At 45.5% G+C, this 16,636-nt stretch overlaps 1 protein-coding gene across 2 annotated transcripts in view; it reads right to left on the reverse strand.

The window, feature by feature from the left end:
- The window catches only part of szt2 (SZT2 subunit of KICSTOR complex), a 104,884-nt gene that overhangs the window by 2,280 nt on the left and 85,968 nt on the right, over positions 1-16,636 (reverse strand). For both annotated transcript variants that reach the window (XM_085433433.1, XM_085433432.1), the window contains 6 exons: positions 9,799-9,864; positions 3,428-3,641; positions 2,039-2,216; positions 1,829-1,951; positions 1,109-1,625; positions 539-649 (listed from right to left, as the gene is read on the reverse strand). In XM_085433433.1, coding sequence (XP_085289559.1) covers positions 539-649; positions 1,109-1,625; positions 1,829-1,951; positions 2,039-2,216; positions 3,428-3,641; positions 9,799-9,864 — 1,209 coding nt within the window. The remainder of the gene's footprint in view (positions 1-538; positions 650-1,108; positions 1,626-1,828; positions 1,952-2,038; positions 2,217-3,427; positions 3,642-9,798; positions 9,865-16,636) is intronic.

Below are 16,636 nucleotides of genomic sequence, written 5' to 3' on the forward strand. Positions count from 1 at the left end.
CTGAAGTACAAAGACACGAGTGGACGTTAGCTGGAACGAGGTGAACAGGTGTGTGCAACACAAACGTCACCGTTTTAAAGTCTGTCTCCACAGATACAGAAGAAATATGTGTTACTGCAGTTCATGTGTTGGAGCTCTCACTCTGAGCTCGATGCTCCATCCTCTCGCCTGTAAGTCACTCGAGGTCTCTTTTACACTCTGACTCGACTGATCTAACAATCGAGTCTGAACGCGAGTGAGACTAATCAGTGTCGCATTACGTGTCGCAGGTGTTTCTAGCTCGAGTCTGCTAAATGGTCCCATTTGTGTCCAGAGAAATGCTACTAGAGACTAACGGAGCTGTGCTTAGAGATGACGTTTGGGGTCGTGTTTCCAATATTTTTTAAAGGGATCTCGATGACCCTGAGCATTAAAGGGAACGCCTTCATTTGGTTGTTGGCTGGTAACGTTTTGCTGCCCGTTTGTGAAGCCACAGCAGAGGGAAACTCATGGATACAGGGGCCTGTGGGTTTGCCACTTTGAACTCTTTTTTTCTCACCAGATACTGGATGCCGTTGTCGTCGAAGTGTCTGCAGCTCTGAGGGAAGCGACTGAGCAGGACCTTGATGAGACTCTGGTACCAGGCTGGACCCATGGTCAGGAAACAGTCCTGCAGCAACACGTTCACACTACAGTTACAACACTGACCATCAGAAACTTTCACTGGGTTTCACCTGCAAAGTCAAATATTCAAGCTGCAGATGTATCATTTAAAAGCTCCTCCTTTAACTAACAAAATCCTGAAGCCTCCTGATGTGTTAGGAACATTTACCTCCCATTCACAGCTCCTGCTAACATGTATGTGCGAGCTGATGTTTGATCTGCAGGTCACCTGCAGCTGGCTGAGGTCACAGCGAGAGCCTGATCACCTCCAAATGTTTCTCATACTGTGGGAGCACCGATGCTTAGCTGTGTGCTGGTGTTGCTTTGCGTTTCAAATGACAGGGTGTCGAGCTGCTGGCGGTTCATTTGTGTCGAGCTGTGGTCTTAGTAATCAAGGTGTTTGGTATTGCTGATGTTTGATGGTCATAACTGAATCTTGATTTTAAGGCTAAAATTAGAGTCTCACCAGCTGCGGGTCGATTTCCCCCACTGATCGGCTCTGCACAGCCTCCAGCAGCTCCTCCAGCTCGCTGAACGACAACTTGGCCAGCTTCAGTTTATCCAGGGCCACATGCTCGCCGTGGAACAGCCTCCTCCACAGGTTGTCCCTGCGGCAGTGACCCATGGCCTGCTCCACGCTGATCTGGATCTGTCTGCGGGCAGACGCCACCTCGTTGTTGAGAAGAGGGAACAGAGGGGAGGCGTAGAGGAGCCCCTGAGCCTCTGGTCCACCGCCTGTCAGAGGGTAAAACTCGTTGCCATCACTTGGAGCCAAGGGTGCTGAAGCTTCAGACGAACCCTCCTCCCAGAGGTCCTGCTCAGAACCACGTGACCCAGAAGCCTCTGCTCGATCCTGGGAGAGCCGTCCCCCCAGCTCTCCGGGATCACGGTGGATCTGAGGAAGCTTCTTAAAGCGGCGCATGTCTGCAGTGAGGCGTGGGAATAGCTCCCGCTGACTGGTCATGATCACGTAGAAGCGTAGCCTATGAAAGGGGACGAGACGAGACTCAGCAAAAGTTTATCCAGTGCCTTCAGTGATGTACTGTTAACACATTTGTTTGGCCCGTGAAACGTCCACCAGTCCTCTTTAGGTTGTGTCAGGACATGTCAGATAAAACAAACATGGTGTCAGCCCAGATATGAGTAACTATCACACAGCCTCTGTGCTGCAGTCTGTAGATCTTACCTGAGCAGATGCCTCTCCCCGTCTGACTGCTCCTCAAACGGAGCAGCGTTGTGACACACCACCAGGGAAACATCGAAGTCATCGTGGTGGGGCAGACCGTCCAGATCCTTGTAGGAGCCCGAACTAAAGCAAGAGGAGCCAACAAAGGTAAAGTTAAGCCGCAGATATGAGGAGAGAAGGTTTATTCTGAGGTCAGAGCTGTTTCTCCACCTGTTCCACAGAGCCACCAGGGCATACTCGTGAAGGTCAGGCATCGCCTTCTTGTTGTCAGTGGCGACCGCAGCCTTCGACATGCGGAGCGGCTTCATGCCATACGTGCTGGCGTGGTCGGTGATGTAGTTGTAGAGCTGGTGAGCCGTTATCATCCCCGTGGAGATGGAGAAGCTCCCTGATTTACACAAGAATGACAGACGCTCAGAAGGACAAACACAGTTGTTCCTGTGCACACACAGAGCCCGAGAAGCTCTGATGGAAAAACAAATATCTGCTCATCGATCCAGAACGGCTCAGAGAGCGCTGCTGGTGACGCCCGAACGGAGGCGGGACACAGAGGGACTGAACTCGTCTTTCAGTGAAACAATTTCAAATATTTACTCTGAATATCATTTCAGTTGGTTTGCACTGACCACCAGAGGGAGCTGGAGAAGACGCTAAACATGAACACAAATTCACCTGAGTAGACTTCCAGTACTCGTGCTAGCAGAGGTTAGCGAATAAACTCTGTGCTAAATCAACCACAGGGGTGGGGGGGTGTAAGAGGTGAGCTAAAGTTGTTTATTTCAGAACAAAAAAAAAAAATTCATGAACCATCACTGTGGATGATTCAGATTTACCTGTTTAGCTACAGGAGTTTAACCCAAACTTTGTTTGGAGTTTGGAATTTAATCCAGACCACTTCCTCCCAAAGGTCTCGGTGCACTTATTTTTTTCTGCACGTCTGCATAGTTTAAGCCAAGACAGCAGAGTTTGTTTTTTAAAATGACCACAACTTCCATAAACGTGCTGCGAATAACTTCAGTGAAGTCACAGCACACGGACACATTTTCAGATGCAAGTCTTTGTTAAATGAAGCTGGTGGAAAGACTTCATCTCATGTATCAGGGACCATTAGGTAAAAGGGGGAAGTTGAAAGCCGGAGGCAAAGAATACAAATTAAAGTTATAACCTTGCACTTTTTAAGGTTGGATAAACCTAATCGCACCATAAAAATGGGGAATGCCATTCGCACTTTAGTGAGGACGTGCAGCTATATGGTGGATATAACTGGATCCTTAGTTTGTATTTCCCATCAGAACCAGTGTGTGTTTGTGTGGGCACTGACCCACAGTCCAAATGCTTCTAATCACATGATGATTTTTGGGCCTATTTTTCATTTGTCAGTTTGTTTTTTTCTGGTCTTTGTTTCTGGTGAATTCGAGTTTTGTTCCCTTTAGTAAATGCTCTGTACACCGTTCACTGTGTTGCCATCTTTTGTTTACTTTCACTGGCTGCTCTGGCGGCTGCTGTAAATGTTGAAAAGCTAGAAATCATGGCAGAATCAAAAAAACATTATCATCATCATCACATGGGATTCGATGCAGTCAGCAACACCAGAATCACCTTGAAAGACGTGGTTGCGGCCGAACTTGGGGATGTCCGGGTGATGGGAGATGAAGTCGTCCAGGAAGTCGGTGAGCTGGTAGCCTTGCCGTAGCGTCATGTGGCAGCCGACCAGGTACTGGTGAACCACTCGCAGGTGGAAGTCGTAGCTGAAGGAGTGAACGTGCATGGTGTCCCTGACTTTATCACACTCCTCAGTGAAGAGCATGGAGAGCTGCAACAGAAGGTTGTGAGACGGTCATCACCAGGACAGCATGACTCACTGACACAGACGGGAAAAGAAGGAGGTACTCTAACTCCAAACTCAGTCAGTCTGAATACCTCTGCAAAACTGATCTGGCAGACAGCGCTAACTCTGAATGTCTATCTGTGCGATCAGCCATGTATGAAACTGTTTTGCATCTGAAGGGGAAGGACCTGCTGTTCTAGCCACTCCAACAGAGACTGCTTTGTACAGCACACCTTAAGGCCCTGCTGCACTGTGACTCCCATCGCTCCTTACTGAGAAGCTTTTGTAAGCAACTTTGATATCAATCAGATTCATAATAATATCCTTTTTAATTAAATCAACATCAAAAGGGAGCTGACAAAAGCAATAATTGCAAATGCAAATGGCTGCAGTGAGAGGCTGTGCTGTGCAGTTAATTACAGCACAATAAGAGTTTACAAGGAGCTCTAATTGCTACTCCTGCTTTTACTTTGATCTGGACCATTTGCCTGGAACGTGCACAAAAGCAGCTTCATTATATCAAAGAGCCAAGAAAAGACTGCACAGCGTTCTGTAGCTACAGACTTTCATCTCTTCGCCGTCTGGAACCTTTTCCTGCCTCGACACTTGTCCAGAAACTGGCAAAAGGGCAGAAGACTTTCATCAACACCCTCACCGCAGAGATAAGAATGAGGAAGAATATTCTTTTGCACACAGGAATGAAAAGATGAATATTAACTTTTCTCTCCCCAGCGGTGTTCCTGCAGTCTGGCAGACAAATTAAGTGTGACCTCCTGGCCTGTTATCTATGGAGCCTGGAAGCCAATGGGACTGCGCGGCTCTCCTCAGTTCATAGGTAGTTCCTGTGTGTGTGTGTGTCCTCCTTGCTATCACGCTAACATTTATTATTTCCTAACCTGTAATCCCAAATGGTTCATGTTCTAGTTAATTAAACACTCCGTGTAACTTTGACAAGAACAAATTGCCAGTTTGAGTCGTGGGGCTGCAGCTCGTCTCCTGTCAGCGGCACTCGGTGGAAGTGAAATTAATGACAGCGGCTGCATTGACGGGAGAAGCTGCAATCAGCGAGGTCATACAAGAAGAAGAAAAAGAAGAGAATACAAAGCAAGCTGATTGAAAGAAAAACAAGCAGAGCGACGAGAGGAAAGCTCTCAGACTGTGACATCCATCGATGCGTCCCTGTGAGGCTCTGCATTTTCACTCCTGGAAAAAAGACTCACATTTCTGCAGTGGTACTATCACAATGCAGTGATCTGAAACCCAACAGGAGTAACAGCAGTTATCCAGCTGTGATGTGTGTATTACAACTGCAAATATACACTCACAGCCACTTTACCAGGTACACCTTTCCCCCTTCAGCACTGCCGTAGTGCTTTGTGGCACAGATTCGACAAGGTGCTGGCACCATTCCTCGTGGTTCACACTGACATGATAGTGTCACACGCATGCTGTAGATTTGAAGTCTCCTGTTACATCACATCCTAAAGGTGCTGTGTGGGATCAACACTTTGAACCTTTGATTACAGCAGAATCAGGTTCAAGAATCCAGTTTCAGATCATGAGAGTTTCCTGACGTGCCATGCTCTCCAGCTGGAAGACGGGTACATGGAGGAGATTCATCAGAGCAGATAAGCTTCCAAACTGTCCACTATTGGCGAGGCTGTGGAAATCGTAAGCCGTGGTCTCCTGGTTTTACCTGCACGCAGCAGCACTCTGTGTGGTCTTCTGCTGCTGTAGAGCTTCTCACTTGGTGTTTTCAGGGATGCTGTTCTGCATACCTTGGTTGTAATGAGCAATTGACCGAGTTATTGTTGGCTTCCCATCAGCTAACAGGAGCTTGGCCAATCTCCTCTGACCACTGGCATTTACTGGACCATCCTCTGTAAAGCCTACAAGTGTCTGTGTTGAAAAATCGCACATTCATCACTTAAATAACATTTGCTGATGCTCGGATTGAACTTCGGGTCTTCTTGACTATGCCTACATGTCTACATGCATTGAGTTGCTGCCATGTGATTGGCCCATTAGTATTTGCAGTGTTGGTGTCTCTAATAAAGTGGCTGGTGAGTGTCTGATTCTCTGCTTATGTATTTAGTACCTGATTTTCTTAACCGTAACACCCTGAGGATATGTTAGTGTGAGTGTTGCAGTACGTTTGCTTTCTCTGGCTGCTTGGTCAGGTTTAGGCACAGAATAATTACATACATTACTAATAATTCAGAAGACCCTTATGAAGAGAACATCGAGGGAACAGTTTACCCTGCCCGGGATAGGGTTACCGGGGCCCCGCCCTGGAGCCAGGCCTGGGGAGGGTGCCCGAGGGCGAGCCTATGGTGGCCGGGCCTTAGTCCATGGGGCCCGGCCGGGCACAGCCCGAAGAGGAGACATGGGCCCATCCTCCCGCAGGCCCACCACCCGCAGGAGGCGCCATAGGGGTCGGGTGCATTGTGTGCCGGGTGGCGGCCAGGAGGGGAGGCCCTGGCGGACTGATCCCCGGCTGCCAAGACTGGCAATAAGGACATGGAATGTCACCTCTCTGGTGGGGAAGGAGCCTGAGTTAGTGCGTGAGGTTGAGAGGTACCGGCTAGATATAGTCGGGCTCACCTCTACGCATGGCTTGGGCTCTGGAACCAGTCTCCTGGAGAGGGGCTGGACTCTGTCTCAGTCTGGAGTTGCCCATGGTGAGAGGCAACAGGCTGGGGTGGGTATTCTAATATCCCCTCGGCTTGCTGCCGGTACGTTGGGGTTTTTCCCGGTGGATGAGAGGGTTTGTTCCCTGCTCCTTAGGGTCGGGGAACGGGCCTGACTGTCATCTGCGCTTATGCGCCGAGTGGCAGTTCAGAGTACCCAGCCTTCTTAGAGTCCCTGGGTGGGGTGCTGGAAGGTGCTCCACCTGGAGACTCTGTTGTCCTGCTGGGAGACTTCAATGCTCACGTGGGTAACGACATCGAGACCTGGAGGGGCGTGATTGGGAGGAATGGCCTCCCTGATCTGACCCCAAGCGGTGTTTTGTTATTGGACTTCTGTGCAAATCACAGTTTGGCCATAACGAACACCTTGTTCGAACATAAGAGTTTGTCCATAAGTGCACATGGCACCAGGACGCTCTAGGCCGCAGGTTGATGATCGATTTTGTAATCGTATCACCAGACCTGCAACCATATGTTCTGGACACTCGGGTAAAGAGAGGGGCTGAGCTGTCAACTGATCACCACCTGGTGGTGAGTTGGATCAGGTGGCGGGGGAGGACGCTGGACAGACCTGGTGCACCTAAACGCGTAGTGAGGGTGTGCTGGGAACGTCTAGCAGAGGCCCCAGTCCGCGAGATCTTCAACGCACACCTCCGGCAGAGCTTCAACAGCATTCCGAGGGAGACTGGGGACATTGAGTCCGAATGGACCATGTTCAGCGTCTCCATTGCCGAAGCTGCTGCATTGAGCTGCGGCCGCAAAGTGGTTGGTGCCTGCCGTGGTGGTAATCCCCGAACCAAATGGTGGACACCAGAGGTGAAGGGAGCCACCAGGCTGAAGAAGGAGTCCTACCAGGCTTGGTTAGCCTGTGGGACTCCGGAGGCAGCCGACAGGTATTTACAGGCCAAGCGGAATGCGGCTCGGGCAGTGGCTGAAGCAAAAACTCGGGTGTGGGAGGAGTTCGGAGAGGGCATGGAAAAAGACTTTCGGACTGCCTCGAAGAGATTCTGGCAAACCGTCAGGATGGGAAAGAGGTGCTCTACCTGCACTGTGTATAGTGCTGGCGGAGCGCTGCTGACGTCGACTGAGAAAATTGTCAGGCGGTGGAAGGAATACTTTGAGGACCTCCTTAATCCCACTGACACGTCTTCCGAGGAGGAAGCAGAGTCTGGGGATGAGAGGAATGACCCGCCAATTTCCGGGGGCGAGGTCACTGAGGCAGTTAAACAACTCCTTGGTGGCAGAGCCCCTGGTGTGGATGAGGTCCGCCCCGAGTTCCTGAAGGCTCTGGACGTTGTAGGGCTGTCCTGGTTGACACGCCTCTACAATGTTGCGTGGAGATCAGGGGCAGTACTCCTGAACTGGCAAACTGGGGTGGTGGTCCCCATCTTTAAGAAGGGAGACCGGAGGGTGTGTTCCAAATACAAGGGGATCACACTCCTCAGCCTCCCTGGGAAAGTCTATGCCAGGGTGCTGGAAAGGAGAGTTCGTCCGCTAGTCGAACCTCGGATACAGGGGGAACAATGTGGTTTTCGTCCTGGTCGCGGAACACTGGACCAGCCTCTTTATCCTCTCAAGGATACTCAAGGGCGCATGGGAGTTTGCCCAACCAGTCTACATGTGTTTTATGGACTTGGAGAAGGCATTCGACCGTGTCCCTCGGGGTGTCCTGTGGGAGGTGTTGCGGGAGTATGGGGTGTCTGGCCCATTGCTACGGGCCATTCGATCCCTATACAACCATTGCAAGAGCTTGGTTTGCATTGCCGGCAATAAGTCGGATTTGTTCCTGGTGGGTGATGGGCTTCACCGGTTCTGTTCATAATTTTTATGGACAGGATTTCTAGGCGCAGCCAAGTGGCGGAGGGCTTTCGCTTTGGTGGCCTCAGAATCTCATCTCTGATTTTTGCGGATGATGTGGTTCTGTTGGCTTCATCGGTTCCTGCCCCAAGTGGAGGAGTTCAAGTATCTCGGGTTCTTGTTTGCGAGTGATGGGAGAAGGGAGCCGGAGATCGACAGACTGATTGGGGCTGCAGCTGCAGTAATGCGGACGCTGCACCGGTCCGTCGTGGTGAAGAGGGAGCTGAGTGTAAAAGCTCTCAATTTACCAGTCGATTCCAGCATGTCCCACCGGGAGGAGGCCCCGGGGCAGACCCAGGACACGCTGGAGAGATTATCTCTCGGCTGGCCTGGGAACGCCTTGGTGTTCCCCCGGATAAGCCGGAGGAGGTGGCTGGGGAGAGGGAGGTTTGGGCCTCTCTGCTCAGGCTGCTGCCCCCGCGACCCGGCCTCGGATAAAGCGGATGAAGATGGATGGATGGATACTAATAATTATCAAATACTCAAACTTAAGACAGATCATTTCAAAATCTAAAAAAATCTTTTTCAGCTCACGATAACCTAATAATCACAATCTGGATGACCACACAAGCTTGTAAAGTTTGTGCACTTTCAGTGATTTATTTTCATCCTTTGACCTTTTTCTCCTATAAACTTTTTTTTAATGATTGTTTTAAAATCTAGAATATAATATTTAAACAAACTCCTTGTGGCCGCACCCTCACAGCCTGCACTTTGCAACCTACCATTATACTGTTAATTAATACTCGACTCAAGCTCATTTAGCTTTACATTACAAAGAAAATATATCAAAATAGTCTGAAAATATTAGAAGAAAAATCAATGAAATGAGTCATTGATGGCATGATTCAATTGTAGCTACCATCACGCTGCTAAACATGCAGCATTTAAGCAGAAGTGGCCCAATAACTGAGCCTTGGGGAACAACATATACTTACTCAGACATACAGTTATAAACACCCAGTGGTCACTAACAATTTAAATGAATTAATAGTTCTGTATAAATTCTGTATAATAGAAATTATACAGAATTTTCCAGTATTGTATCTGTAGCAGCGGAGCAGCAGAAGCAGCAGTTTACATTCTGTGTAATTCAAAGACTGAACCTTCACACACGAACACAGACCCTAGCTCCAATCACCACCTGGCTACTAAAGAAGAGGAAGAAGAGGAAGGGCAAAAGAAAAACATGGTTGCATAAAAAATTAGCTCCAACACCCAAAACACCAAACCAACAACCACAGAGAAGACAGCCTGTTGAAAACAGAAAAGGAAAAGAAAATCATAGAGGTGCTTGGCCCTCACCTGATCCTCAACACAATCAGGTATAAATGCATCATTTTTATTGCATAACTTAAGTCTGAGTCCCTGCCTTAAGCTAAAGATGCGTTTTTACAGTCAAGCTGTAGTTTGCAGCAACAGTAGCTCCCACAGTGCACTTGATTTAACATTAAACCCAATCATTCCCACAGAGACAGGCAGGTAAACTTGAAAGGAAAGAGACCAGGACTGATGAGAGCAAGCATAGAGTGGCGAAGAGGGGTGGAGCCTGATTGTAGTGAGACACCCCTCCCTTGAGAATGGCTGGGACATACCGCACAGTCAGATACTGGTGTGGCATCTGGAAACGGCTTGCAACGAGGTTTGGTGAGGAGGCTGCCCTGATGGAGAGATGACATGAGGTGGGACTAGGCAGACACAGAGACACAGACAGATGGATGGAAAGGAAGACTGAAGATGTGCTAAGAGATCAAATAAAACCATTTCAGACTACAAATATCCACATTACATACACACTCTAGAACTGTGGACTTGGATGTGTTTATTGTTTTTAGTGTGACACTAACCAGCTAAACACTCAGCTAATCTGACTAGCTGATAGTCACAGTAATATGCATCTTGGTTAGTAGGAAACTACTTGTGGATAATACGACTTCAGTAAAGCATCATAAGACTGATATATCCATCGATCAGCCCCAACATTAAAACCACCATCCTGTGGTTAAGCTGCACATCCTTCTGTTGGCCTCAGGATCAGGTTAGTTCCCACAGATGCACCGTCAGACTGGGATAGGCGTGTTAGGAGGCCAGCTCAACGACCTGGGCTTGGACTTATAATAATCACATGATATGTGGTTCTAATGTTGGGCTGATCCATAGCTGTTAGCAAACTTTACGCTTCATTCATTAAGTTGGTGTCACTTCACTAACAAGCTGCCTGCCTATTTCTCAGTATTTACCAGAACACTGTCAAAGCAGTAACACATTAAGTTTAATGCACGCTGCTGTAAACCCCAAATACTAATGCAACTAATTTGTGTTTATTTATAAAGACATTTTATACTGACAGCACTAACAAGTGCTAACGAATGAATTACCACAGTCCTCGTCCTGAACACCGCCTGAAACTTTGCATGTGTACTGGGCAATTAAATTCACTGATGATCAGAGGAACACGAGAAACAATATTTGAACAAATTAAAGTAGAAAAAAATCTGCATCTTAAAATGGAAAAGATCCCACAGTATTTTCACATTTAGGAAAAACACGGGGAAGAGTTCGTTTCTGCATGCAGCCTATTATGATGGCGTATTGAAACACTGTTCCAGACGCATTTTTCACCTCTTAGATCTGAATAAAAAGAATGAAACTATTTACTCTGATATTATTGTCTCAGGCACAGATCAAGCCCACCTTCCAATCAAATCTTTTTGCTTATGAGGGACATCCAATGAGGAGAAAGATGGGAGGTTTTGTCAGACGGATGATGAACTGAGGGGTTGCACTGATATTATTGATATTAACAAGGCTTATTCTGCAAATCATGCAAAGCTACTGTAACAGAGCCAAAGGACAAAGGCTGGAAATAAACGGGTCCCCTTTAATGTGGCCAGCATGAACATTCATTCTTTTTATATCTGTGTGTTTCTCACATGTCAACAAGTCTCCTGTTTAAAGTGTTTCAGCAACATCGTCATTTAAATGTAAATCATATTCTAAACTGTTTAAAATTATCTATTAATTAGGAAGCAATTCATTGCTTTTGTGTATAATGTTTGGGCCAATGTGAAGAGCCACTTCAGAACGTGCTCTCACCTGTAAATACTGACTGCAGTTATGACTCCCTCTCTAACACAGGGAACACATCTCTGGGCTTTACAGAGATAATTCATTTTAAACATAAAACACATTGTTTACGCTTAATTTACTCAATGTCAAGCTTTTTGTTGAGGATTTATGGACATCTTTAATTCACAATAGCTGCAGCGAATGCACCTTTCTTCCTTTCTCAACACTTAAACCCTTTGGCCTCCCCACTGTGCTTAGAGGCACAGGCTCTTTCAACACAGTCAACCTCTCACATCACTTTGTAGACATCCTGACACCACCGGGAGGGAAACAAACAGCATGACATCTTTCAAAACATCTTTCTCTGCCTTCGTCACATCAAAGTGCACCGACCCCCTAATCTGAAAATGGATCAGTCACAAGTGGGAGAGATGTTCACCTAATATAGAAGCAGAACAAGGACCGAAGCTGCTGGCACTCGGGATAAGAGCTGAATCTTCAAGGTCGGAAATTCTTCAAAAATCCATAAACAGAAGTGAAAAAGCACCTCTGCTCATGCACAGAACAAACAATCGCAGCTTTGTGCACAAGGGAACACCATGAAGTTGTACTTTGGTACTTCCTGTGAGCCATCCTAAAGTAGAAATGGCATTTATACAAGATAGAGGACATTTCATTTAACAAGTCCATATAAACAAAGTTTAGCAGAACTAATGGCGATTAGCTTATGTTGTCTTTTTTTATTGAATATTGCTGCGTCTAACTTGGCTTTAAAATTCATGCCTAAGCTACAAGGCAGATTAATGCAGGTCTCATTATTTCCCTTCATGTTTACACGTCCTGTTACTCGATATAAAAACTGATGGTTTGATTCATGACTCCACCCAGAAGTATTCTTGTAGGATTTTCATTTATTTATTTTTTTATCTCTGGTTGCCGCTGGTTACCTTTTCTTCATGTTTTCCTGCTCCTGTCTCCTTCACAGTTAAATTTTCCACTGACACCATTTCTGATCATGTAGTCTTGAATCCTCCATTTATCTAATTTCCTCAGTATTTTTAAGAACACACTGCACACCATGCCAGGCACCACCCCAGTGTGCGGTTTAAGCTGCAGCTGCTCTAAAACAGCAGTATTGCTCATTAAAATCCTTTTTGACATATTTCTGTAATAGTTAGTCCACCACTATGTGCAAGTTCTTTCATCTAAATGATCATTTTTCACCAAAAAACAGAAAAAAATAGTGAAGTATATTATGATCTTTATAAGACGCCAAATTACAGATAAATACTTGATTAAATAACCATAAAGAAGTCCAGTGTGCCAGTTGTTATCTGCCTTAAAAAATAACATAATTGTTTGGTTTTAAACTTTGATAAATTTCTAAAATATTTGCATTTTTTGATTTTATCACAGTGTTTGTTATTATGTAATAAATGCATTCGTATGCAGCTAACAGCTCTTTGGAAATCCATTTTTGGAACAAACCCCACATGTTGCACAGATTCAGCTGCAGTAACAGCTGTACAAGTGTAAGGCAAGTTTATTTACAGCAAGGTGATTCAAAGCGCTTTACAGAGACATTAAAAAACAAAAACAAATAAAAAGCATGAAAAAAATGTAAGTTTTGAAATTTAAGCTTAAAGTGTGGATTTGGTGCTTTATTCAAATGCAGCTGAGAACAGGTGAGTCTTCAACCTGGATTTAAATAAACTGAGTGTTTCAGCTGATCTGAGGCTTTCTGGGAGTTTGTTCCAGATATGAGGAGCATAAAAGCTGAATGCAGCTTCTCCGTGTCTGGTTCTGACTCTGGGAACTGATAAAAGACCGGATCCAGATGACCTGAGGGATCTGGAAGGTTCATACTGGGTCAGGAGGTCACTGATGTATTTTGGTCCTAAACCATTCAGAGCTTTATAGGCCAGCATCAGAACTTTAAAGTCTATCCTCTGACGGACAGGCAGCCAGTGTAAGGACCTCAGAGCTGGACTGATGTGGTCCACTTTTTTGGTCTTAGTGAGGACTCGAGCAGCAGAGTTCTGAATGAGCTGTAGTTGTCTGACTGATTTTTTAGGTAGACCTGTAAAGATGCTGTTACAGTAATCAAGCCTACTAAAGATGAATGCATGGACTAGTTTTTCCAGGTCCTGTTGAGACATCAGATCTTTTATCCTTGATATATTCTTGAGGTGATAGTAAGCTGACTTTGTTATTGTCTTAATGTGTTTTTCTAAGTTTAGGTCTGCATCCATCACTACACCCAAATTTCTCGCCTGGTTTGTGGTTTTTAGATGTATAGATTGAAGTTCTCTGGTGACCTGTAATCGTTTTTCTTTGGCGCCAAAGACTATTACCTCAGTTTTGTTTTTGTTTAGCTGGAGAAAATTGTGGCACAACCAGTCATTGATTTCCTCAATGCATTTACCAAGAGCCTGTACAGGGCCTCGGTCTCCTGGTGACATTGTGATATATATTTGTGTGTCATCTGCACAGCTGTTTATGTGATATGTCAAACAAACAACGCTGATTCATCCTTTGAGTTTAGTAACTTTTGTATGTTTGAATGATTTATAGTGAAGCTGCCAAAAACTAAAAGGATGCTCCTCTGACGCTGGACCAGTACAACAACTAATGATGAGAGGATCAAAAGGCTGTTTGATCATCCTTTTGTTCCTAAAACTTGGAAAAGGTTCCACCTGAATTATTTCCAAAGTACTTTTGTTGTTACTTTGACTCTGGTTTCTTCAGGCTGTGTTGTAAGCATATTATTTTATGCATCAGACAATAATACATTTGATAAATAATGCATCTTTAGATTAAACCACGTGGAGTATGCTCTAACAGACGAGGTGAAATGAGATGGGAAGTGCAACATGGCTGATAGTAAAATACTGTCAGGGGGCCGAGCTGCAGGCTAAAGCCACACATTGTCAGAAACAGTCCACCAATGTTGAATTTGCTTTAACATATTTGGCGTCCAGATTGATGGCAGCAACTGTCACTCGTGCATGATCGGAGGAGACCTCACAGAGAGGAGAACTTGGACTTATTTCTCCCTTCAGCTAAACATCAGCAACTGTTAGAAACAGCGGGTCTGAAACTGGAGGCAAATTTAAATAAAAATAGAAATAAATAAAAACCAGCTGACTGTTTGCAGAACTAAACAGCTCTGCAAACAGTTGAATTAACACCCACTTAGATTGAAATGGGCTTTTAAAAAGTTCCACTTCACTTTGTCGCTAAAAGCAGGCAGGCCATGTGTGCCTGTTCTAAAATACTTTTCCTCCTTGCAGTAATACATGTTCGGGATGCACAGCATGAAACAGCACGGAGCGGCAGACCCAATGAAATCTGAAAAGTGACACAGTGTGAAAAACACCCTGGATGGTGAAAGTACTGGAGCAAAGTGATTTTCTTTCCAGATGAACAGTCGCTGCTGGACAGCGTCAGGATTTCATCTTCACAGGCAGTTACTCAAAACATGTGAACTCAAAACAGAAAATATACACACCTATGGATGGAAACAACAAACAGCTGTTAGCTTTTATGTGCAGATCAAGAAAATGCGGATATATTTTTAAAAATCATTTGTGATTGAATCCTGTTTCAGAATTTTACAGCCGCTCTGTCTGTTCATAAATAAAACACATTTAAAACGAAGACAAGACTAAAGCTCGGGACTTGTAAGACACGAATGCTGTTATTAGGTCCGATTCTTTATCGATCGCCTCAATATTTCCAGATTCATGTTTCATTATCTGAGTCTCAACAGAAAGAAAAAAAGCTTCATTGTTGCTGCTTCTCCGACACCAGCTTGATGCCATTTTTATGCAAATATCAGAACATAACATGCCAGCACTGATAAAAGGAGTCGATAAGCTTGGAGGTGCACGAGTCTGCAGAACTGGAACATTTGGAGCAGTTTCTTGTTTCCTCCCTCTGTGGCTGAGAAGTTTAGTTTAGTTTCACGAGCCTAAAGGTGGGTTAGGCGAGTCCAGGAACATGTTTCTCATTTCACTGTGCTCCATGATGCTGTCCCTGCAGCTGAGACTGCCTGTGGTTGTCCTGTGACAGCACAGACAGCGGCACCATTTTTACTTAACACTACAACACAAATTTGTCCACTCAACTCAATTTAAAGTTGAGAGACTGCTGCTTACACAGGAAATAGTGGGACTTCCACAGAGAGTCTAAAACAACCAGACTGATTGGTCAGAAGTGCTCGACAGGATCACTTCCTGAACTGGCTGATGTCCTTGCTACTGTACTGTGTTTTGAATAAATGCCACTTTCACTGACCTGTTGCTGTTTTTGCTGACATTCTACTTTGGTTCTTGTGTCCACACATCCTCTGGAGGAAGCTTGTGTCGTGCTTTTTCGCAGACTCGCATTATTTTGCTCGTGGCCATAGGCGAAGGTGTGATGCTGACTGCCATACAAATCTACAGTTCTGCCTTCATACTCTGTCTTTACCACAGGGTACGGTTCTACTCTACTCTACTATGTGAAGGCCTTGAAATACTACATCTCCTTCACAGGTGCAGCAACCTTCTGAGTGGGCTCTACCTGCTTCCAGCTGATGGCTGAATGATGCAGCGGTCCTCCACCCAGCCTGCAGACAGACATTATTGCCTACATGCTGTAGTTGTTTACTGTCACCAAGAGAAACGTGCCCCCTGCAGTCTCCCGTGTGAGCTTCTCCTGCTGTAGGTTTTTTAAATCTTAGGTGTTTTTGTTGTACTGCTGCACTGACACTCATTTTTTGTTCCAGCACATTTCCCATGAAACCAGCATTGAATCTACACACGTCATCATCCACATCAGGCTACATACTGTTGGGTCATTGGAAGCCAGCATGCCTGCATTTGTTACTTACCGCCATGATTAAGCTCTGCATACACAGATACCTACTACTGCCACAAATCCTGTACCATAAAAGGGATTGGAAATTTAGCACTTTCAAGTCTGAGGCCTCAGACTTGAAAGTGCTAAATTTCCAATCCTAGGATCCTCCCACTTAGAGGTCAATGAAACCAAGATAAGCAGGTCATCTGCTAAAAGCTAGCATAGATAGATGCTCTTCAACCTGCAGCTTCTGTCCATGAAAGCTATGAAGAGAAGTGATGTCAGAGAGCAGCTTTGGCTCCAACAACGAGTGTTTGAATAGCTGTAGCCTGTTTGGTCACTGCAGTGTAGTTTCTCATAGATGGTTACGGCCGACACTTTTAAGTTGCGCCACCTTATGATGACAAATTTACCCTAGTTGGACCTGACATGACTAGTAGATGTGAATTAACAGTGGAGGTTATTCTGTCTCAGCCAGAGGATTATTTTCAAATCTGTATCTGCTTCTTATTTATTAAT

This window comes from Copadichromis virginalis, linkage group LG15, assembly GCF_057382275.1.
Source record: "Copadichromis virginalis isolate Kocher_CV1m ecotype Utaka linkage group LG15, C_Virginalis_male_GT1.1, whole genome shotgun sequence".
Classification (NCBI taxonomy): Eukaryota; Metazoa; Chordata; class Actinopteri; order Cichliformes; family Cichlidae; genus Copadichromis; species Copadichromis virginalis.